Source organism: Daldinia loculata, assembly GCF_022478755.1.
Source record: "Daldinia loculata strain CBS 113971 unplaced genomic scaffold F4817scaffold_99, whole genome shotgun sequence".
Classification (NCBI taxonomy): domain Eukaryota; kingdom Fungi; phylum Ascomycota; class Sordariomycetes; order Xylariales; family Hypoxylaceae; genus Daldinia; species Daldinia loculata.
In genome coordinates, this window is record NW_026054953.1 from 72,971 (window position 1) to 95,661 (window position 22,691).

The window sequence follows — 22,691 nt, forward strand, 5'->3', positions numbered from 1 at the left end:
ACTTACCCCTACCTTCCCCTACTGCCCACTACTGCTACTACTGCCACTACTGCCACTAACTGCCCACTACCAAGGACTTTTTTTAAATAATAATGCCAGCAATCCGTCGCATGAAGAACAGCCAATCATTTCTATTTTCGCCTCTCTATGTCTTAGAAGACTTGCGTCTTTCCCACTCCCGGCGTCGCTCAGCATTAGTACACATCGAATTGCCACCCGCACACTGCATTACGCCGCGTAGATTGCAGCGCATCTCAAGTTCTAGACTGGTAAAGTCCCTCTCTCTCGTACGTAGGACTTCTTGTATGAGGTATGTATGTATTTCAGTTTTATCCAAGTGGTTTCCCAAGGAGATGGGCACGTAATGCCGAGAACCACGGTTCGTTCTGCTTACTTGCTGCGTTGTCAAGTTCGGGTCGGTTTTTCCACACTGCCGTATCTGCGTATCTGCGTATCTGCGTATCCGCGTATCTGCTGTATTTGCTGTATTCGCTGTACAATACATACGAACAATACATCCGCATTGCTGAACCACTACTCAACCACCTCTCGTCCCGGTATTGGCGCACCAGACTTTCTAACCCGGCACCCGAGACCACGATGAGTAAAGAAAAGGTAAGGTTAAGCAAGTAGGATAGACGACCGGTTTTGACGCCACTACAACTACAACTACACTTACTGCCAATCCATCTCGAAGCTGGAAGCTGGTCTGGCACGTACTGTAAGCATTGAGCTCTCCTGCATATGGGGCTCTCTGTCTCTTTGTCTCTCTAGCTTCTCCCGGCTCTCCGTCGTAATTTTCCTTTCACCGCTACCTCCGTCCCCAAGGCTCCTCACGGGATCCATTCATGTACCAGCCAGCCATCGACGATCTGCCCTACTAGACCTTTTTTTTTCCTATCGAACAAAACTATCCCTTGCCTTTTCTCCACTATTACGTCCGGCTCTTAAACACTTGAGCTGTGGGGGTGGGCGAAATTTACAACAGGCGAGGACGGAAGGTCTGTAGCGTAGACAGGGCATAGAAGGTCGCAAAAGAGGGCAGCTTTTTTTCGGACACTCGAAGTTCGTCAGCCAAGATTCCAACCCGTCCAAGCAGGTGTCTGGTTGTCTGGTTGTCTGGTTGTCTGGTAGTAGGACGTTTCTTTAAGTAGTGGATTCTCTGGTTCTCTGGCGTTGCCTTGTCCGAGGGCTGTAACCTTTAAAACCTCCACATATTGCTGTCGTCCCGCCAGTTAACAGGCACAAACCCAGCCTGCCTTGGAGAGTGAGGCTAACAGCCAGCTTAGCCGGCTGCCGCTGTTGCGTGTGTCAACATACACCAATCCGACGCCGCATCTCCCCAAGAGGGATCCTGCACGACCATTGATTGTCGTGGCGTCCCTGCAGTCGACTTTGCTCAGCTCCCCCTCCCTCTGCAGCCTCTGCTGCCTCTGCTATATGGGTTCTGTTGCGAGAATTCCGAAAACAAACTCGGTGATGATTCGCAAGTCTTCCCTTTGACAGCAAAGTCCGAGTTACACATCGTCTACCATCTCACCCACGACCTCTGGGTGGTACCACGTCCGACTTCGTCTTTTTCTCAACACTGATCGAGGACTTTCTCAAGAAATGTCAAATGGCCAGCTGGTACGTCGGAGGGACGGAGATGTCGCGCTCCTCAAGCGACTCATCTCTCCCCGACGGCCCATATCGTCGACGTCGTCAGCACGTCGAGCACAAGAAGCGCCGTCCCAGCTACTCTGAACTTTCTAGCCTTCCGGATGACTTCGAAATGTTTCAACCGTTTAAGCGCCACCGGTTTGTCGACCACCCCGATACCTTCGAAACCTTCGAAACCATGGATTTTGGACAGACCCTGGCCCGTCCGGCTTTCTTCATCATTAAGGAGGGAAACTCCGGCCCCGGCTCGTCCGGCCTCGGACAGGTAATGGTTGAAAACTCCGTCGCGGCCCACCACCGCGCCGAATCTACGATGCGGCCTGGCTCCTTCCAGCATTACATGGTGCGGTCGGACTCGCCCGCCATGAGCCGTCCTACTCACGCCGATCAAGCCCACGATGAGGCGGCTAAGCTTGTCGCGGCTAACCTCGCGGATCCTCGCCGGAGGAGCAGGGTCTCCCAGCACGAGCGGATCCTGAGGAGCCTCATCTGTCCCAAGTCGCCCGAAGCCGAATTTGACATAGACGACGTCGCCCTGCAGGGCATCTTCTACGCGGCTAACGAAATCTTCTTCCACGGAAAGCTTAAGGGCCGTGTCGCATGGGCGTGGAGGGACTTACCCAGCTGCCTCATCGGCACCACCGCATTGAGGAGGTCGCCGCTCACCGATGGCTACGAGACACTCATTTTCCTGTCGCGACGCATCCTCAAGGACAAGAAGTACAACAGGCGTCTGCTCATCTCAACCTTCATCCATGAGCTCATCCACAGTTACCTATTCGTCTTTTGCGGGTTTCAATCTAAAGAGTGCGGCGGCCACACTAAAGGATTCCAACGCATCGCCAACCTCATCGACGAGTGGGCCGGCCCAGACCTCCTATATCTTCACAACATAGAAGCCAAGCTCAGCGACTTCGAGACAAAAGCCGCGGCTCTACCTAAGGACTCGGATTTCGACAGCTGGGGCGCACCGTGGGCGCACAACCTTACTACCGGAGACTACATCTTCCCGAGCCATCACCAATGCAGGTTGTGGCCTGCGGCTCTACGTTTACCGGACCGGGACCCCCCATGACGAGCCGTCAACGTCCCGGTCCTGCGGCTGCGTCTCGCGAGCCGAGAGGCAGCTTAATGTTACCCCGCATAGGGCTAGATCTTATCCAAAATCATCGTATCCTACCCTACCTTACCCTACCCTACTCAACCTTACATACATACATACCTCATACATACACACATACATACCTTGGGTACCTAACCTACATATATATTCACCCTTCACTACTTTCCTTTGTCGTATACAGGCATGGCGACGGCGTATCGTTATATCGTTATATCGTTATATACCCCTACCTAGATTCGGGACGGAACAACTATTATTACTACTACTACTGGGAAACTTGGGGGGTTTCGTTGGCACGTCGAGATGAATAATTCGTTCCTAGATCAGCATTAGCGCATGAGACCTTTTTTTGTTATGGGGGAAATGGCAAATGGTGTTTGGAAGTTTCAAATTTTTTTTCTATTTTCTATATTTTTTTTCTTCTACCTAGTACTACTTTACTGTTGTTGTTGGATGTTTATGCCCCCCCGCCGTCCCTTTTTTTTTTTTTTACGCGTCATGGCCTATTCTTGCATTGTTGGAGAGAAGAATATTCTTGTTGATAATTGTTGATCCTCGAATCTAGTACATATATATGTAGGTAGCTAACATGTATCCCAATCGATCCCCGTTATAGATACGATACGACGAGTGGAAATAAAGTCCGAGTGTCGAGAATCCTTTGGCCCTGTGAGTGAGTGAGTGAGCGTGATGTTCGGTATTCGGATTGCTGTGTGCTGTGTGCTGTGTGCTGTGTGCTATGATGTCCTGCTTCGTCTCCACTTGAGCAACTACCGATGCTCCCGTCTTGGTGCCCGATCGCTTGGGTCCAGCGCGTGTGTTTTTTTTTTGGCGGCTGGCGGGGCCGTTTCGAATCTTGAGGCTACGTTGCGAATGGGGTCATCCCAGTATCGATTGTTTGTATTCAACTGCAGGTGTTATATGAGGCATATTTCTTGTTGCCAACTCACGATGCCTTCGTCTCCCGAAATTGAGTTAGGTACCTGTGTAAATTAGGCGTACGCATCGTAATGTATGTAGATATGTATATAGGTAGATATGCATGTCAGAAGAATACTTGGGTACGCGGCTATCTCCGACGGTTTAACGGTGTGCATATGTATATTGGGCATGTAGGTGCAGTTGCATATGTGCATGATCTTTGTCCGCCCTCGGAATTGGACATCGAATCTTATGTATGCATCTGCCCGATGTTAGGCACGACTCATGCAGTGTGCCTCAGATGCGGGATGCTACATTTTTTTTTTCATTTAATATGTCGACAGCGGGTATAATCAATTGACTCATCTAACTTAGAGTATCGTGGCCTAAGGCCCCTCTTTCTAACGACTACCTAGATACCTATATTCATCTGAACCGTCATCTCGTCCTCTAGGCGCGAAGCACCTCGATAGCCTTCTCCAGGCTTTCGATCTCCGGTTCCAATTTCTCCCTGGCTTGGGTGCTGGTGGGACTTTCTTTTGCGATGCTTTCCACCTCTTCGCTAGTCATGGATAGTACTCGTTCGGGGGTGAACACCTGGAAAACGCTCTGTTCGCCATCCAGCAAAAAATGAGTGATGGCTTGCTGATGAATCCCATCCAAAAAACGTGCGCGAGCTATCTCGTAGTACGTCTTTATGACATCGTGTACGTCCCCGTGGATCTGCTCTATGGAGGGCAGTACTACTTTAGTGACATCTGCCTTAGCATCCATCTTCGCCGTAGCACGATTTCTTCCTGTAGAGAGTTCAGAAGCGTTCTTGTTCCCTTCTAGTACCATACGCTTCTGGCGCTCTTCTCGGTTGTTGGCCAGAAGGTCTTTGAAATTGGGGTTACTAGTAGTCACTTTACCCTTGCACTCGACGTGTAGGAGGAATTCGGCATGCTTGATCGCACGACGATAGCAGTCGAGGAGATCATCTGAGAGAAATTCTTGTAACGCTACTCGTACTCCGCCATCCATGAAGGCTACCCCCATAGCCGTGTCAATAAACTTGTGGATGATCAAAATGACATTTGAGAGGTGAGCTAGAGTAAGCTGAGTCCATTTTTCTGACTGTTCCCTGAACACTGTAGGTAGTAAAGAATTTCCAAACTATCAAGCTAATTAGCATGAGTCTCAAATACGATGTCGCAGGCTATCAAATCATAGTGGCGTGGGTCATAACTTACAGCATCGAGTTCATCACTGGGAGAAGGCGAGTATATCTCTCGAATGTGGTCGATAAGATCTCCCTTAGCTACGCGTGGGCAAGAAAACGGTTCGGAAAGTAATCTCCGTAGCTCAGGATATTCATTTTCAGCGGGGAGAAGAAAAGATATCTCGTAAAGATCATTTCGGTACGTCGTTAACCCTAGGAAATCATCCGTATCATCTTCGCCTTCAAATTTATAATGATGTCCTTTCATAAATAGCATCTCGGCAAATGCTTTACTAGTTTCCTGCAAGTGGGCGGTAAGGCGTAACCAGGGTTTTTGGGACAAGATTGGGTGTCCAGCGTTCTTCGTATCCAAGGCGTGCTTTACAATCTCTGAAAATCGGACAGCGGCGCGGACAAGGTACGTGCGTTGCTTGTCGGTGTTGACACGAGGCTCACCTACGAGCTCCAGTCTTTCTTTCTTCGTTGCGAGGGTAGCCGGCACTTCCTTCTCGACTTCGAATAAGTAACGATCTGTCCGACCTACGAGCAGTTCTTGAAGCCGAGATCGAATCGAGCTCATACCAACTCGGGTTTTATCCAGTTGGTCCCATGGTGACTTATTAAAGAATACGCACTCGTCGTGATCGCGTTGGGCAAGATCTGAGGTCGAATCGTATCCTATTTGGTTTCGGACGACGAAGTATTCTAAAGAGGGGTCTCCCTGATTGACCAGATCTACAATTGCCTTCTTGGATGTAGGCTCTGCGACGAGATCCGGCTTTGTAAGTATCGTAATAGTACGCTTCCCACTAGGATCAACCTCTTTCACTCTTTTCAAAATGCGCTGCTCTTTGACATCAGCCGTGCAGGGGACAACTGCAAGAATTCTAAACTGCATTAATACTTAGGTAGTTGAATATGATATGAAATTGCATTGCAAACCACTTACATTGTTTGAGGCATTCGAATATAATCTGCAACCATTGACTCAACTTCTGTGTCAACTGCTTCACCCACAACGACTATTTTCCATTAGTGTATTAGTTTAGCCTCGAACTGGGACACACACATTGCCTTCCAATATTAGGTAACCCTAGCTCACGGAGTTAGAAGAAAACCAAGAGATATAGTAGCTAAAAACGAACCAGGGATATCAATGATTGTCAGATGTTCTTCTCTGGGGCCGGTTATCTCAATTTGTAGGACATCTTTGACGAATTCTGATCTAGAACGAGGTAGATCGATTTCCCAATGAATGTCATAAGCCTATTAAATAGTGAACAACCAGGTAAGCCGTATGTCGGGTTTATTCACGGGACAAGAAAAATACCTTATCGAACAGGTCCTGCAGTTTCTTGCTATTCCGGTCTCCGGGCAAGAGTTCTACTTTTAAAGCTCGAATCTTGGCAGCTCTATACCCTCGAGATCCAGGAGCAGGTCGCATAGATACTAGAATTCTCTCCGTATTACTTCTCCGATACACGACCTCGATCGCATGGCTAGTACTGCCTTTGCTGGCTCGTATAAAGGGGAAGCCGATTAAATTCTCGATCGCATGGCTAGTACTGCCTTTGCTGGCTCGTATAAAGGGGAAGCCGGTTAAACTCTCGAGAAGACTAGACTTGCCAGCGAACTTGTCGCCAACTACAACAAGCTACGCGGGATGGTGTCAGCTGTATACAAGACTTAGGTAATATTAAACTAAGACGAACTTACCTGGGTTAGCGGCACCGTGGGTGAGATATTCAGACGTCGCAACTCGTCGATTTTCTGGAGGAGAGCTGGGTCGCCTAAGCCTCCTGCTTGAATCCCTTCAGACTCGGACATTGTCAACTGTGACAAGCGATATGAAATAGTAATATGTTAACAGATGAGGTAAAAGAAAAAGGGAAAAAAAGAATTACCAAGGAGCAGAAACTCATCATAATATCTTCCCATTTCAACCTTATGCTCTCCTCAACCACTTCCCTGCTCCGTTTGTATTCAGCCACACCGGAAGCTTCATCGCTTACATGCATATGTATTCTCGGATTCCTGCGTAAGCCGTTCACAAATCGGCTGGTATTATTCCTGCTCTTGCTAGTTTCCTATGATCAATTTTGAAATCGCGGCTCAATGCAGATATGCCTATCGATCCCGTCAAGTTATACGTGGTGGCGCCGGATGTATCGAGCAGATGATCTTACACCATTCACAGTATGGATATCTTGAAGTAGAAACGGTATTATTTTTAAAATATGATATGTAAGGGTTTTCCGCGTTATATGGCCTTTTGAGTTTGTATATGTTACGTATCATGTAGGATCGGTCGTATGCATGTAGGTGCCAAAGATATAAGTGTGTAAAAGATCATCCTATACATCTTATAGACTCTAAGCTATGTAGTCAGGTACGATGTATCCGTGTTTCGATTTCCCGAGGGTACACACACCTTATTAGGTTCCTTGTTGATAAGATTTGTGAAACATTCACATTAGCAGCATGTGCTTACCTTCTACAGATGTAATATGTAGAATACCTTGGGCAACTACGGCCTAAGACAATTTTATACTTTTTACCTTTTGACGGAGTTGCCTCTTGCCTAACGCTGTTATCCCGCTCTAGGTACATATATTCAACTCTATTATTCTAGTAGGTGTTGTTCAACCCATAGGTAGTACTTACCTTAGGTACCTGTTACGTGTACAAGTCCTAGGCAACCCAGGCAACCGCTCTTTAGTCTACTGATTTCAAGTCTTTTATTTTTCAAAATCTATTTCCCCTCTTCAACCTCCATCTTGTCCTGAATTCTTTCAACCTTTTCTTCACATATCAAATCATTCTAACTATAAAACTAAACTCTACAAATCAAATATCAGCCAACATCCCAGATTATTCTCTTCTACAATGTCTAAAATCAAACTGCACCTCAGTGCAATTATCATCCTATCCTCAATTTAAACATCATAACTCTAACTTCCCTACTATCCTTCTATGGCCTCTCACTTCTAACTTACTACCAGCAATACCAACAGGTGCGTAGGCAAATCCCTTTCTATACCCAGTGACATCATATTTTCTTTCCCGGTCGCCTTCCTTTTGCTTAATTGGCCACTAGAATGAGACTTGCGCTGCATTCATCAGCGCGCGCACATCGTCGCATTATTTACCTGCCTTTTATTTACACAAGTTTCTTTATTTTGAATTACAATACACCTTCTCCCACTGACAATTCCACTTTCAGCGTCAAGGCACAAGGTTCTTATCATAGTGCCATATAACCAGGCTCTGAATGACTACGAGCTCAGGTTCAGATACTCCTTAGAGGGGCATGGTGCTCCAGCCAACTTGTCCCCTCGGGTAGAGGAGGACAGACCATAACATCCAAGACAGCCAAAATCCAGACACGGAGAACAGCCGCGATCCCGGCCGGGTCTTTTCTCCCTCACATCGCGACGCATCAGACGAAGAGAAGAAGCCAGAGAACGCATAAAGGAATTCGATACTGAGATCCAAATACTTGAACTGATGATATTACTGCTTATCACAACTGTTGGTAATACTACAGATAACAACACGGCCACCGAAGATGACAATAACTGAAGTTGGCTGACACTAAGATCCCCAACAAACAACGAATCCATAAACAGTTGATGAAGACACCTTACTGTCACAGACCTAGCCTTAGTTAAGCTGATCTCACTACACTGTAAATAGTCTGCGTAACTTACTTTCAAGACTTATTGTTACACACTTGGATCTTCAGACTTGACGACTGAGAGTCTTTTAACATGATAATAATTTAAATTCGTAATCCGTTTTTTGTTGTGCTCGGCTGGAGATTAGGTAACCCATAGGAGAGGCGTGATGGTGTCAATTTTTAAGGTGAATGAAGCAAATGAGTCTAAAGGAGTTTAAAATATATGTTGCTGTAACAATCGAGAATGTCACGTACGACCATAAGATCTGGAAAATTCGGGATCCCGTCCGCTCTCCCTGTAGACAAGCCAGATACTGCCGGATTAGTAGTTGGGTCGGTGACGACCAGCGAATCCCCGGTGTTGTACGTTTTGTATTTTTGCATTTTGCATTTTGCCTTCTTGCCCTCGTTTTTCTCAATCTTGAAGGGGGTGTCTACTATTATGGCGAGGGTGGAGGAGATCGTGATACAAGCGGAGTACTAATAGGGGTATACCTAGACTATTAGGCAAGACTTACACAAGCCCCATGAGTAATACCTCTTCCCCGTTCAAAGTTATCCTCAAGCGGGTTTTAGGGAAAACATGTTTGACAACGGCATCGCCGTAGTAGTGGTAGATAAATAGTGTTGGGTTAGCTTATAGAGCTACTAAACGATCGAATGACATGTGCACATGTTTAAAAAAAATTCCAACATAAAATGAGAGTTGGTCCCTTCAAGGGTACCTAAAAACAAGACTTCCATATAGATCCAACTTCATAGCTCGAATGGAATATTCCACTCCCGTCAGTTTCATCCGGCACGTCGCAACGAGATATGTTTGATCATATCGTGGTTTGTCTACTAGCTCTATTAGACGGAGTTTATGGTAGGTAGGTAGGTAAGTGAGTGTGAAGGATCGCGTACTTATCTAGACCTGGATTCCAACAGACTGGATCCTGAGGTTGGAAGCAACGCTGTCGAACTCGACAAGGATCGAGACGGAAATCCCCTTGCCCTGGTAGACGGCCTGGGCGGAGCTGATGGTGAGGGAGAAGGACTGTCCCTTCTGGAGTCCCTCTTCCTTGAACTTGACCAAGTTGGCGAGGTAGATGGCCACAGCATCGACGGTGGCCGACTGGGAAGAGAAGTCGACAGCCACAACCTTAAGGTTCGGGTTGTTGACCGGAGGGCTGGGGATGGTGAAGTGGATCCATCCGCTCAGCTCGTTCGGGCTCGTCGGCTTGACGAGAGCGGAGCCCTTGTCGGCGGTTATGGAGAATGTGGAGGTGCTGTCCTTGATGGCGCCGATGCCGTGGGTGGAGATCCAGGTAGTCATTTTGACGAGGTGTGTTGACGTGTGAGTCGAGAGTTCTTCCCGTGAGTTGTTAGCTGATTACATTCTGCTCAAGATTGCTGGAGTGTGATTGCTAAGTATTTGTTCTTACTTTCTGATAGTTAAACAGGATTATCCTGATCGAGGTTGTGACTGTAAATTGATAGTTGAGATGAGCTGTCTGCTTGAGATGGGCTATTATGTGGTCTTTGGTAGTCGTAGACCTCGATATATATACTTTTTTTTCCAGGACTATCACGTAGCAACCGGCCGCAATACTTTGTACATTCAGATCAACTCCACGAAGTAGTCGCCGACCTTATGTCGTATCTTCGGGATGCATCGTGAAGGTATTCTGCAGGCGGCATCTCCCACCTGCCCGCTCTTTTCAGCTTCTCTCTGTGAGCTTGGCAGCGATGCATATTGGTGTTGAAAATCACAACATTTCCTTCTACGATCGTCTCAACATCGCGGATCCCGAATGGATGAAGCTGCGCAGTACGACTATGCTGCTTTCCTTCGAGCCATTACATTATTGGCTATGATGCTAGACGCCTGTCTCAGACTTGGTACGTCTGGGGTTGGAATATCGCCGTCGGCGACGCTGTTCTCCGGCGTGATTCCCCGCCATGCAGAAGCGGCGGCGCGTCAGACAGAGATATCGCGATGTCTTCTTCCTTTGATAGGCTGGGTATCAACTGCTCGAGGCATGCTATAGAGGGGGTGTCAGGTTACCTTGGTCTGCAATATGTATTAATCTTCCAAAAAGGATAACGTACCTAAGGTAATCGATATATTCCAGCATAGCCTCCTTAGCTGCCGCTCGAGGTGTAGTGATTAACACCTGTTTAATTTCCTACTGATCTGTTATTGTTTCTGTTGATTGGAGGATTTGCGATGGCGTTAAAGTGAGACGCGTTAAAGAGTCGTCGAGGCTGTAGGTAGACTGATGCTATACGACACAATAATGCAGGGTGCTACGCAGCGAACTTACCTAATTGATTCTTATGTTTGGATTCAGTATAGCTTGGTGTCATAATTAACAGTCATGATTGGCTCTTAGTATCTCCATCATTGTGACTGATGCTCGCCAACGTCCCAAAGGGTATTTTCAGCTTGGATGGCCTGCAGAGTAAGGGGCGGGGTACTAGCCTCATGACATGGGTGTCTCGGTTTCTCCTGAGCCACTTATAAGCTGAAATATAGATCTGCATGCCGAGTATCGAGTGCTATTGTATACAGATGATGAATCGAGTAAATCGTATGATACTTCTATGGTTGTAGGCGTAGGACTTGTGATTATTAGCTTTGCAAGGTGGTATAACCCGGGATTGATCCGATACGTTAGGTAAAGAAACATCTTCTGTACGTATGCGAGCTGTCTCAGGTAGATATGATCACAGCTATTCGCGTAATAAGAAGTTTGCTTTCCTACTGCATGGTTATAGTCACGACTCGCTTTAAAACCATTAGACATACTTGGTAGTTGAAGGGAACTCAAACCACAGGGTCCGGTATATTTGAATGAGTTATAAGAAGTTACAAGTGTCATAATTATCGTGATGTTTACCATGGCCATAATAGTATATCCCGTCACGGTAAGCAGATAGTGGCTATTACTAGTATATGTCTCCCATCTCCTGGGCGATTGCATCAGCAAGCTCCTCAATGTTGCATGCAGATTATCATCAACATATTGCCCGGCTTGCGTCAAGTGGCGTCTTCTAGGCCGGCTGAGCTCTAATCTATTAGGAAGTTTGGAATATATTGTTACGTATGTTCTCAGCTACCATGTAGGCCAGAAACTAGTGACGACTGAAAAGGGGTCGGCACATAATTGCAGCCTTCAGCCAGAACCTAACCATTACACTAGATCATGACACTAGGTATAGGTAAAACAGAAGGAACAGTTGGAGAAGTTAATAATTATATTCTCCTACATTTGGAATCAGTCACATAGCTTCCAATAACATCAAATATTCCGAACGAAATACTAACATGAACGTGTTAGCCTCCCAAAATTGAACTCCGCAACTCAACCATTCTTGAGAGTTGGTATTGTGTCTTAAAAAAGCTAGCATCGAGGTAAAAGGTCCCTGTTATAAAGGACTATTGCTAGCACTACTCGTTATCCTTGAGTTAGGTACGTAAAGGTGCCGAATTTCAAGTCTTACCTAGCGTTGTATTCAGCCCCCATAACCAGTTTCGCCTTTCTTACCCTTGGACACTATATGGGTGGGATAAATGTGTAGCATAGAATGACCACTATCAACTTTCCATCCTTCATGTTCGATTCTTACTATTTAAACATTAGGCTCCATGCTAACAAAATCTCAAGCCTTTTTCTTTAGTCTTATATAACTTGATATCATATATTGTCGCTTTCTTCAACACATAAGCGAATAAATTGATAGTTCGTGCCAGTCCCGAAGGAAGAGTTGGTGAGCACTAGCCACTTGAATTGGTTCACAGATCAACATCAACAAGCTGACCTACTCTACATTCTTAGAAACTAGCAAAATGCGAGTGTGGGTATCGTCTCACGGCTCTGGAGCCATCAACACTCTAGACAACTCCTTCAGCATCACAGCCAACGAAGGAGGGTCAGTGATACGACCGACGAAACCCGGTGAGCTCAAAGGAACTGTTCTCTTTCCTCTCCACGGCCTACCTAGTACTATTTCCTATTACAACCGGGTGGCGGTTGACTTCTCGTCTCAAACCGCACGTGTTGATGAGGTAGTAATTATGTCCGGTAGCGACGAGGTCTTCCAGAAGAAGAGGCTGCGCAAAACTGGAGACTTCACAATTCCGTTGCACGGTCACCATGTCAAAGCGGAAGAAGAGGGGAAAGGTTTGGCCTTATGGCTCAAGGTAGAGTTTGAGAATGTGACTGCGGAGCTTGAGTTCCGGTCAGTTGGACTCGAGGTTGTTGTGACTTCTCCGCCGCCAACTGAAAAGATTAAACTCGACAGCGGGACTTGGAATACAGGCCATGTTAGGCCATGGGATCATCCTAGAGAGAAGACCGAAGGCTTGGTTAAATTCACAAAGGAGTTTAGCTCAATTCCGACGGTGTTGGTTAGCATGAATACCGCAAGTGTTAAAGGAGGGTCAAATTTTAGAGTCAAGGTTTACGCGACAGAGATTAGCTCTCATGGGTTCACCGTCCATGCAGATAGCTGGGCAGATACGGTGTTATATTCGTGCGGCGTGACATGGTTAGCGATAGGATCTTGACATGTAAGCGAGGATACCTCGGGACAGCTAAGGACACTGGGAGAAGTAGGGACTGGAAGTGGAACCGTTGGGCTTGGGACAAGTAATTTATAGACCTACATAATAGAATACAATTATCATAACAGGTAGTAACGGAGCTCAGGTCGTCTCCCTAGCTACATTATCCCTTCCCCTCCCTCCCCCTCCCTCCCCCTCCCTCCCCCTCCCTCCCCCTCCGGCCATTCTGAAAGGCGAAAATCCTACCATAGAAAAGAAACTACCGAAAAGGAAGATACAACTCTAGATACCCTCAACCTGCTTCAGCAGATTATCAACGGAATCTCCATTGATATTGCCATTATTGATCATCAGCTTCAGCTGCCCTTTCAAGGTTTGATACTTGACCGCTGACTGCATCATATCCATGTATCTTTCGATGCAACTAGCCGACATTCCGTGCGGCACCATCGTTGGACCCTGCGAATTGCCCCCCTCTCTCACAGAAACGCGTGATATGTACGAAACAGGATCCGTTTCTCGACTGTTTATCGTGAGGTGAGCTTCCCAATGCGGAGTAATCTTTTCGAAACAGATGCGCTCTCCTTTGGACGATTCCGAATCCCAGTCCATTGCCCAGTCTATCGGCCATTTAAAATCATCAGTCAGACTTAGGCTAACATAAGGTCTCTCGTGGCCTCTAGGGGGGTGTGTGGGGAATATTTCCACCATAGATGTGGAAGAGCCCCAATGCCAGGTACCTCGATAGGCAAGAAGATCCCGATATGAACCCGAAGAGTGTTCCTTTGGCTTTAGAGACGGAACGAGCTTGTAGATGTTAGATTTAGCTTCATCATCGCATAAGGCCATGGCCTGGAGAATTGCTAGGTACAGACGCGGGATACGATAGGCTTCCATACTCTGCATTTTAAGCTTGGCTTGCTGATTTAGGAATTTGAAGACAGGGCTAAGGGTACAGCCTTTCTTCCTGTCGGCCAGAAGTATCATTGCGGCAGCGTCCCTTGCTATTTCTGGGAGATTAGGGTCAAGGGCGCTCCAGACACGCTTAACCCATGTCATATGGGCAACAGGATAGTGCCAACTGTAGGTGGTGGACTCGGTTCCCAATATGATATCGTTTATTGGAGTTAGTTCTTCCGGTGTATCTTCGCCCTCATAGTCGGATTCGTCCTCATCGATATCAATGTCAAGCTCACCATTGATGGGAGACTCGTCGACAATGCGAAACTCACCGATATAAGCGTCAGGCTCACATTCATCGGCGCGACACATATCGATATCAGTGTCGGATTCGTGACATTCAAGGTTAGACTCATGAAGGCCTTGACCTGGATTATTGCCGTCCATGGTGGAGCCGCCCAATTGGGATTCATGTTGATCAAGATTGGAGGGATGGCTCTCTAGAATTGACTCTTGACTATGAGGGCTTTCGTCTCGCCACTGATGCGTGCTAAAAAAGCGTTCCAGACCATCGTAACTGCAATTGGCTGCCATGTATTCCATGAATTCGGATAATTCATCTGAGGAGCAGTTTCCCAGCCTCTCATGTAAGTCCAAGCGACGAAAGTGCTCCTCAAGGCTTTGCAAATGGCCGTCATCAACCCACTTGTGAATCAAGAATCCAATGCGCATAGTGCGAAAAGCTTCGGGTTGGGATGTCATCTTGGTATGATGTCATCTATTCTAATAAAAATATAAATAGTCAGTATCCAGATCTAGCTAGCTATGTGAATCTCTCAAGAGAGACGAAAGGGGTATAGTGAGAGAGAAGGATACTTAATGAATATACATACCTGAAAGGGTGACAAAGGTAACGACGAAGATGTAGTCAAGAATACACAAAACTTAATACCCAATGATACTCAGTGAAGCTATTGCCCACAGTGTACCTCAACCAAAAAGATGACTTGAGGTTTTAGGTAAAGCTTCTGTTAGGAAAGGATGTTTGGATTGGGTATGTGTTTTATGTCGAATGGATTCGCAGCCCACAAGGTTTGAAGTTGGGATGGCGATGGGAAAGAATAATATGTGATGTGAATTGTGAAAGAAATTATTCAGGTCTGAAAGAATCCAGTCTGAATAAATATTGGAGTTTGTGATCTAACCTTGGAAGCTTCGCTGCAGGTAAAGGTCCGGCGTAGCTGCCGTCTTTTTACGCGGCAATGGCGGCGAATTCGCTCTTGCTCTGTTAGACTTTTCATATCCATAGCAACGCACTCAAGTTGAGAAGGAATCATCAATCCGGTACTTTCCTTGCTTAACAGCTAGAAATACATAGTAACAAGGTTCGGGAAAGAGCGGCCTCGTTTGACCCTTTGGTACCTCTAGAGTGAACGGGCAGTCTGAGATTATAGTCCATCGGAAGGTCCTAAGGGACATGGCAAGTCGTGAGAATACCGCCAATGGTGTAAGTACCTAATACACTGATTAACTACCTATTTAATACCTGATAAAGAGAGATATACATACATATGTACTACCTATCATTATCTCAAAGGCACATATCCGTGCCGGTAGCCATTGCTGTTGCTGTTGCTGTTGCTGTTGCTGTTGCCGTTGCCGTTGCCATGTACATTACGATGATGTACGTACCCAACATACCTACATAAAAGGTAAGTGCTACCTAAAGGTAAGTACCACAACTCACCACAGAACTCACCTAGTGCATGTAGAGAGTTCATTAGACACGGCAGGCACATACTTGAGTAGAAGGTAGGTACATGTATGTATGTGTTTGTGAGTGGGACTTGTGATAACTTACATAGATGACCTTGTTGTTATCCATATTGTATGGGCTTGGTCCTGTCTCTCTCTTTCATCTCCCAATCCTTAGGATTGTACGTTATCATCATCCTTACTCTTCTTTGACCACCATTACAACATTACTCGACGCTGTAAATGGCGGGAAGCGAACTTCCCAAATCGCTCTTAACAACGGGGTGTGAGGTGTGCATACCAAATCCAACTAACGCTGGTCAGTCTTTTCTTGAGCGTCTCCCTAACGAATTGCACCGTATGATATTCGAAGAGTGCGGCCTTTCTTCTAGAAATACGCTTGTCCAAACGTGTCGTAAGCTGCGCTTTGCAGGCTTGAACTGCCGCCTTAAACGCCTTGAACGTGTAAAGCTAAAGGACACACTGGAGTTCCTAGAGGCTGATTTACTCATGCTAGCCAGCCATCCAGACGCTGAGATCATCCGTACCCATACCACGTAAGTATCATACCTACCTATATATTTAGTTTGAATTCTTGTTGTAGACTTCTAACACTTGGAAGCTGTCTGAGCATCGCTATTACCACCATTCAGCGCCGATCAGGGGTACCCACCCTCAATACCATCAACCCCGAGGAGGCTGGTCGTCAACTTAATCCGCTGCCGGCTCTCATCAGCAAAATGGAGAAACTCCAATGCCTAAAGATCGATGTAGAGCGCCTCGAGATAGACAAGTCCCTTTGCGATGACTTCCAGGATGCCATGTGCTCTAGCTTCGAGGCCCTGGGCAACAGCGTGCTCTCCAGTAGCTTACAGAGGCTAATAATACTGGGCGGGTTCACCACTCCAAAGGTATTCTACATCTTACGTGTATTCTCGCATCTACGATACGTAGTATTGAACTACTTGTGCTTCCAAGAGGCGCAGCCTCTTATTACCGGAGAAATGCATTTTAAAACAGTTAAGGGTCTTCAGATCGAGTTAAGTCTTGATCAAATAGGAGCATTGGAACATTATCGCCGTAAGACGTTTTTGATACTATCTTTTCGGGTCCTTGGATCCAAAGCTAATGTGAGCATAGGTGCAGCGCAATGGTTCCCCAACGTGGAATATCTCGAAATTGGCTGGAGTCGCTGGTCAGAGGACAGTGTATGTTTTCCAACCACTCATCCGATACTTTCTCATCCGGCTGACACCTCTTTTTTAAGCAAAAAATGGAGATCCACCGTACCAAGTTCGTAAGAAGTATAATAAAACTAAAAGAAACACTAATGCTAAATATTGGGGCACGGGTGTATGTAGCAAAGCTTCGCTCCCAGGGGCTGTGGAGGAAATTACCTTAGACGTAGCACCTTTGCCTAGGAGATTAATAATCGCGGCGCTTTTTCGACGAGCACCATGAGCGATGCATAGCAGACCAAGACTAGAGAACACAGCATATAGTACGGCTCATGACCAAGATAGATATTCTAAGCAAACTTAATGTAGCTTCACAACGTTCGAGGCTAGATTCAAGGATCTTCGTGAAACAAATAGAATCCATATCTTCCTCTTGTTTCCAACTCCGATGGCTAGCTCTCGACTCCAATATATTTTCAATCTACCTACCAGAGGTCTGTAAGAACCAATTGGCCGGGCAACGCGGGCCGCACCACGGGTTGGTGTAATATTGTGGGCATTACTATAAGTGCCAGCTATAGCCTCATACGGTATACAATTATGTAATGAAAGAAAAAATATACGTACTCCAAGAGCCCCTTATAAACCCACAACTAATTGAATAATTGTGGTTACTCGCTGAATTATGGGACAGACCTAAGGCAGTTCCCGAATTCTTGAAAAACATACGCAAATATAAATTGAATGGTAGTTTGGTTCCCATGAGGTAGGTATAGACTCGGGTAATTGGTGCACAGCACAAGACGACCGCATATAGAGAATTTCGGAATTACATAGCTCATAGTTCACACATACCGTATAGTCCCATTATCCGAACCCCATCTAACTAGTTTTTCTCTGCTTCGATGGCCGCTCACTTATATCATGATCACCCGCGCTGGTGGTGCCACGTTTTCCCGGGTTAGAAACCTGAGAAATATTAGAACTGTGTTTAATGAGGATGAGAGTAACAACTTACTTTGCACAGGTCCTCCGTGAGGTGGCACTCTTGGATCAGCTTATCGACTTGATCATCTGTGATTGGGTTATCACCGAACACATCTTGCCACTTCTTTAGGACAGGACCTAAAAGGGGATTTGGGTGTCGATATCTTCCGGATCTATTTAGTGGTAGAGTACCAACATACGCGCGCAATGCCTCGAATTCTAAGCGATAGACATTTTCCAGCTCCACGACCTTTTCACGTAATCCATTGGCAGCTACGGTCCCGGTAGCAAGATTGATCGCATGCTTGAAGAACGAGAAGGGGAGTGCCATTTCATTTGTACTGCCGAAAGACTCGCGGATAATCGTAGAAATGGCTAGGCGAGCCTTGAAACAGTGGCGTGAATCAATACACTCGATGATTTGACGCACGATATCCCTGTCACCAGGCATAATAATGCTATGTGGCAAAGATGCGAATTCCTTAGGATGGATACTATCCTCCGGGGGTGTCGTATTCGTGTTCTCAGCTTGCTGCACGTAGCCTTTAACATCCACCCCTAAGGTACCTGCGGGGGGTCGGTTCGTAGGCGGGCTGGTGGAGGCGAGTCTATATTGCTCTATCCTCGAAGCCACCGTCTCCTCCAAGAATTTATCCGAATCCTTTTGTGTCATGTTGGCAACCCTGAGAACATGTTCAAACGCGGGGAAACGGCTATCCGGAACGGGTTCGAGGACGAAAAATGCTCTACGTCCATTGATCTCCACCGACGCATTGTTGAGGAAATGGTCTTGAGCTTGGATATATTCCGGTGTCATATTATACGCCATTTCTCGGAACGTAATAAATTTGCCGTCGAATTTGGCTTTGTCAACATCGAGCATTGCTTTAAAGATGGGGCTTTCGCGAATGATCTTGTCGCTATTCTTCTCGACTTTGTCGTACCATTCGGCAATTATCATTTCATCGGACATGGTCGTCATCTTTTTATATTCTAGCGCAGGTGATTGTATTTGGCACGGGCAAGAGGTGGTAGGTGTATGGGGACAGGTAAGGGTAGAAGAGTTGACGTTAGAATAGCGTAAAGAAGGGGCTTTCGGATTGGAAAGTACTAAGTAAGCTTTTATAGCCGCTGGGGATAAGAAAGAGGAGGATTTATCCTCGAAGATATTTACCAGTGTTCAATGTGAGGCGAGGGTTCACGCTGTGGTTACTCGAGCCTAAAATTTAATTGCGGAAGGTTGCCAAGGGGTTTTCGCGGTAGGGTACTTGTTGATAGGTATTCGAATTTCGAACCGGAACCTAGCTTAGAGGAAATTATTTATCCTCACGCAAAGTAGGCGCTGTTCTAAATCCTGTGATATGTTTTTTTGTGTACTGGATAGCCGATAGGCAGGCACCTTTGAGGTTAACGGAGAAATGCTAAATTGTACCTAACGTTGTACTTTCCTTAATACCTTCGTATTTCAGGAAGCCACCATTTACAGGTATATATTTACGGCCTACCACCGGCGGGTAAGTCTTCGTCCGCTGCTGCTTCGTGAGAATGGGACTGTATGACGCCGCTCTAGAAAGTTGTATTCTATATAGCCTATGATTTGTTATTGTCTATGCCATATGGCTCGTCGTCTAAGAGCTTATAGATCTCCTATGCTATTTTACCCGGCCCCTCCCCCCGGACCCGAGCTCCGTAGATGGGGCCGATAATTATGTCAACGGAAGCGGGTACTGTGCTAATCGGCGCACGTGCAGGTAGGAACATCATGTGACACCGGGATTCATAACGAGGCACGTGAACAAGTGATGATCATGTGATTTTTACGACGACAGCAGACCAATCGTTGATTGTGATACAGGTATTGATACACCACATAGGCATGTCTTAACTTATGAAAGCAAGAACGCAGGAAGAGCACCACTCTAGTAACTTAACCCCTGATACCTGAACTCTCCAGCTAGCAAACTTTCCCCAGCCCCACTCAAGTAACGGACAGATATCTTCGTTCGTCTCACTCCGCAAGCTATGCTCGAAGTTAGCATATGGCTAGAAAGCCATATCGTAGCTGTAGATGCAGATTTTCTCGCCCTATTCGTACACCCTGGTAGCAGATGTCCAGCTCTCTTCCTATATCTTACAGCACAATCTACCTGTACCCGAAACCTATATTCTAGGTAAATATATGAAGACAGTGACGTAAATCATTAATACATGCTATGCTTACCCGGCTTACCTAAGCAGCATATCGAAGGTTTTAAACTACTATCTCCAGATCAGATCTTTGTATGTCATAATTCATCTTAGCTAATATGACAAGCTAGGCAAGACCCCGTCACGATTGCCGTTTCCTTCTTAACGCCATTGCCTAACTAAATCATTTGCATAAGTTACAATTTTACATCCTTCCCCATAAATTCAATCTAGGATCAGCACCTTCCTTCTTATTCTATTCCAGCAAGATTGCCATTCGAATAACACCTACAAAACCCGCTCCCGTTTACGAAATTTCCAAACCACCGCATCTTCCACGAACAACCATCACTTTAGGTATTCATTCTTCCAGCATTCTCACATCTTTCTAAACTCAACATCATTTCAATAGCACACTAGTACACACCCTTGACAAGCTCTCCTAGGGAATTCTATCTCTGCCTATAGCCCCAGAGGTTTAGCATTATACACGAGATCTTAGAGGTAAGTTGCCTGCTGCCGTATTCGTACCTTGTGGGTAAGCTTCTAACCTTCCTGCCCAAGCCCCAAAACAACCATTGGTCAGGAAGTAAACAACTACAACCCGGCCTACACTATAAATCTATCATCGTCAGCTCCATAACACAATCATAGTCATCTCATACTTCTATCTCAACCACGCCAGTATATCTACCTAGGTAATCCTAACTACTGCCACGTTGCCTTTCACTTTTTACGATACTCGATCATCATGACTTCTTTCCCCGTCCCCAGCTACTCCAAGCTTCAGTTAGTAGAGGTACGCGGAGCGCCGAATCCGGAGAGCTTCCGTAAATCTGCTCTTGAGCGCCTGCCCGTCTGCCTGCGCCGTATGATATTCGAGGCCTGTGACCCCACTTCTAGACAAGCTCTTGCCCAAACTTGCCAAGAGCTCCGCAATGCGGGTTGGGACTTCCGACTCCAGAACGTGAAGGTAACTGGCACGCCACCTTCCTTGGGCATGGACTTGGCGATCCTCAGAGATCATATGCAAACCGGGATTATTCGCACCCATACTACGTGAGTATTATTTCCATTCCTATCTTAATATACAGCTTCTAACCGCGAACTCAACAGCTCTATACACATTGCCATTGCCACGTTCTCGAGCCCAGGCACGGGTCGCAAGGTCCTTTGTGACTACAGTGATAGAATTCCCGATTTAATCAGTTGCATGCTATCTCTTATCAGCAAAATGCAGAGATTAAATGACCTTAAAATTACTATCAAAAGTACCAACCGGTTGACCGCTTGCTACGAGAAAACCATACACAAAGAACTTAAGAAACGGCCTAATCATCCGGTTTCTTACAATCCGCTTACAATCCGACTGATAGGGTTCGCCTCTACTAGGGCGGTCCATTTCACGCGCATGTTCCCTAGACTGCAGCATCTAGAGGTCGGAAGCAACTGCTTTAGGTCGGCTCCCGACCCTAGTATAACGGCAAATCTCCCGCCACTGAAAAGCCTAAGAATTCGCATACAGCAACCCGACATCGGTGGAGTGGGGACCTTACGCAGTAAGTTATCCTAACATAATTGTTGTAAATTTCTAAGCCCGTAGCTAATACTACCTACAGGTATTAACAGCACGTTTCCATTACTCGAGAATCTTGCTATTGAAGGGATGTCTACTATCACCTGGAAGCGAAAGGTATGTCCGTGCCGGCTCCTATATGCCATATTCCGAGTTAACAAGTTATTCACAGAAGGTCGCTGCCCAACTTGGGCATTTCATTCACTTGCGCAAGCTCGAAATCGTCATGGACTGGTACTACGATCCCGATGACGAGGAAATCTGGGATCTAGATATAAATCTATACCATCTTTGCGCCGAGGCCTGTCGTTCTCTTGAATGGATATTTGTCCACTTCGATGACGATGAGATATACCCGTTGGAGGTGGAACGAGATCTGAAGGGTAAAGTTGAGGGCCTAAATCTAACCTTAGGTACTGAGACCGCTGCACGGTTCCGAAATTCATGGTCCAATTACTCGTCCATTATTGGGGGACCTAGAGGTGGTAGGTAGTATGGGCTCTCGAGAGAATATGAGATTGATCATCACGCGTTATGTTTTTGTGTTTGTGTTCTAGTTAGTAGAAGCACCTAGGTAGAGAGATGGTATGGGCAATTTCCCATCGGCCCCCTTCCGCGGTGTCGTCGGCTTCTATAATGACTGACACACGGTTTCGCAAGATTGAACCTTTTTGATGTATTACAGATAGCGAGAGGCTCATGCGATCTCTTCCTAAATTGATTATCGTTCTGCCTTCCCAAGTCTTGATTCACGATAGGTACCGCCCGGGGGATCAAGTACAGATTTAATAGTGTAGATACGGTGCATAGCCACGCCTTCGTAAGTCCCATACTCTTTACGTGGTTCGTCGTCACGTAACGAACCTATTCATATCGTGAACCTGATTGGCCAAGATTGCTCCCCGCTTCCCTAAAGCGGCAATAGTTTACTTTGACGGCTGACCTTAGCCTTGGGGCTACATACTCCTCC

At 46.3% G+C, this 22,691-nt stretch overlaps 8 protein-coding genes across 8 annotated transcripts; 4 read left to right on the forward strand and 4 right to left on the reverse strand.

The window, feature by feature from the left end:
• The first annotated feature begins 1,062 nt into the window (after nucleotides 1-1,062).
• F4817DRAFT_310579 (uncharacterized protein) lies at nucleotides 1,063-3,106 on the forward strand. The gene has a single exon (XM_049299915.1). It carries the CDS (start codon nucleotides 1,619-1,621, stop codon nucleotides 2,735-2,737), a length of 1,119 nt encoding a protein of 372 aa, XP_049153853.1. The 5' UTR covers nucleotides 1,063-1,618; the 3' UTR covers nucleotides 2,738-3,106.
• Nucleotides 3,107-3,986: 880 nt separating this feature from the next.
• On the reverse strand, nucleotides 3,987-6,829 carry F4817DRAFT_369692 (dynamin family protein; the record flags this gene model as incomplete). The annotated part of the gene is made up of 7 exons (XM_049307385.1): nucleotides 3,987-4,861; nucleotides 4,939-5,794; nucleotides 5,857-5,929; nucleotides 6,053-6,173; nucleotides 6,238-6,561; nucleotides 6,624-6,740; nucleotides 6,812-6,829. The coding sequence occupies 7 exons, from the start codon at nucleotides 6,827-6,829 to the stop codon at nucleotides 4,157-4,159; spliced, it is 2,214 nt and encodes a 737-aa protein (XP_049153854.1). The 3' UTR covers nucleotides 3,987-4,156.
• Nucleotides 6,830-9,261: 2,432 nt separating this feature from the next.
• Nucleotides 9,262-10,180, reverse strand: F4817DRAFT_310721 (uncharacterized protein). The gene is made up of 3 exons (XM_049299916.1): nucleotides 10,014-10,180; nucleotides 9,493-9,939; nucleotides 9,262-9,426 (listed from the first exon to the last, which is right to left on the reverse strand). The coding sequence occupies exon 2, from the start codon at nucleotides 9,902-9,904 to the stop codon at nucleotides 9,497-9,499; it is 408 nt and encodes a 135-aa protein (XP_049153855.1). The 5' UTR covers nucleotides 9,905-9,939; nucleotides 10,014-10,180; the 3' UTR covers nucleotides 9,262-9,426; nucleotides 9,493-9,496.
• A 1,596-nt stretch (nucleotides 10,181-11,776) lies between these two features.
• Nucleotides 11,777-13,273, forward strand: F4817DRAFT_353842 (uncharacterized protein). Its single transcript, XM_049305436.1, has 2 exons — nucleotides 11,777-12,044; nucleotides 12,240-13,273. Exon 2 carries the CDS (start codon nucleotides 12,422-12,424, stop codon nucleotides 13,139-13,141), a length of 720 nt encoding a protein of 239 aa, XP_049153856.1. The 5' UTR covers nucleotides 11,777-12,044; nucleotides 12,240-12,421; the 3' UTR covers nucleotides 13,142-13,273.
• Nucleotides 13,274-13,357: 84 nt separating this feature from the next.
• Nucleotides 13,358-14,605, reverse strand: F4817DRAFT_353845 (uncharacterized protein). The gene has a single exon (XM_049305437.1). It carries the CDS (start codon nucleotides 14,483-14,485, stop codon nucleotides 13,421-13,423), a length of 1,065 nt encoding a protein of 354 aa, XP_049153857.1. The 5' UTR covers nucleotides 14,486-14,605; the 3' UTR covers nucleotides 13,358-13,420.
• A 1,431-nt stretch (nucleotides 14,606-16,036) lies between these two features.
• F4817DRAFT_321140 (uncharacterized protein) lies at nucleotides 16,037-17,254 on the forward strand (the record flags this gene model as incomplete). Its single annotated transcript, XM_049301256.1, has 5 exons — nucleotides 16,037-16,350; nucleotides 16,416-16,873; nucleotides 16,934-17,001; nucleotides 17,061-17,086; nucleotides 17,155-17,254. The coding sequence occupies 5 exons, from the start codon at nucleotides 16,037-16,039 to the stop codon at nucleotides 17,252-17,254; spliced, it is 966 nt and encodes a 321-aa protein (XP_049153858.1).
• Nucleotides 17,255-17,853: 599 nt separating this feature from the next.
• Nucleotides 17,854-18,931, reverse strand: F4817DRAFT_321141 (uncharacterized protein; the record flags this gene model as incomplete). Its single annotated transcript, XM_049301257.1, has 2 exons — nucleotides 17,854-17,940; nucleotides 17,990-18,931. 2 exons carry the CDS (start codon nucleotides 18,929-18,931, stop codon nucleotides 17,854-17,856), a joined length of 1,029 nt encoding a protein of 342 aa, XP_049153859.1.
• Nucleotides 18,932-20,608: 1,677 nt separating this feature from the next.
• F4817DRAFT_310861 (uncharacterized protein) lies at nucleotides 20,609-22,253 on the forward strand. The gene is made up of 5 exons (XM_049299917.1): nucleotides 20,609-20,649; nucleotides 20,710-21,204; nucleotides 21,262-21,704; nucleotides 21,765-21,838; nucleotides 21,894-22,253. The coding sequence occupies exons 2-5, from the start codon at nucleotides 20,897-20,899 to the stop codon at nucleotides 22,212-22,214; spliced, it is 1,146 nt and encodes a 381-aa protein (XP_049153860.1). The 5' UTR covers nucleotides 20,609-20,649; nucleotides 20,710-20,896; the 3' UTR covers nucleotides 22,215-22,253.
• Nucleotides 22,254-22,691: the final 438 nt, after the last annotated feature.

Bases quoted from the DNA above. Each gene is read 5' to 3' on its own strand.
- F4817DRAFT_310721 (XM_049299916.1), bottom strand. From the start codon at position 9,904: ATGACTACCTGGATCTCCACCCACGGCATCGGCGCCATCAAGGACAGC.
- F4817DRAFT_310861 (XM_049299917.1), top strand. From the start codon at position 20,897: ATGACTTCTTTCCCCGTCCCCAGCTACTCCAAGCTTCAGTTAGTAGAG. The intron at 21,205-21,261 runs GTGAGTATTATT...CGAACTCAACAG, and splicing joins ATTATTCGCACCCATACTAC to CTCTATACACATTGCCATTG. The intron at 21,705-21,764 runs GTAAGTTATCCT...TACTACCTACAG, and splicing joins TGGAGTGGGGACCTTACGCA to GTATTAACAGCACGTTTCCA.
- F4817DRAFT_353845 (XM_049305437.1), bottom strand. From the start codon at position 14,485: ATGGACGGCAATAATCCAGGTCAAGGCCTTCATGAGTCTAACCTTGAA.
- F4817DRAFT_353842 (XM_049305436.1), top strand. From the start codon at position 12,422: ATGCGAGTGTGGGTATCGTCTCACGGCTCTGGAGCCATCAACACTCTA.
- F4817DRAFT_310579 (XM_049299915.1), top strand. From the start codon at position 1,619: ATGGCCAGCTGGTACGTCGGAGGGACGGAGATGTCGCGCTCCTCAAGC.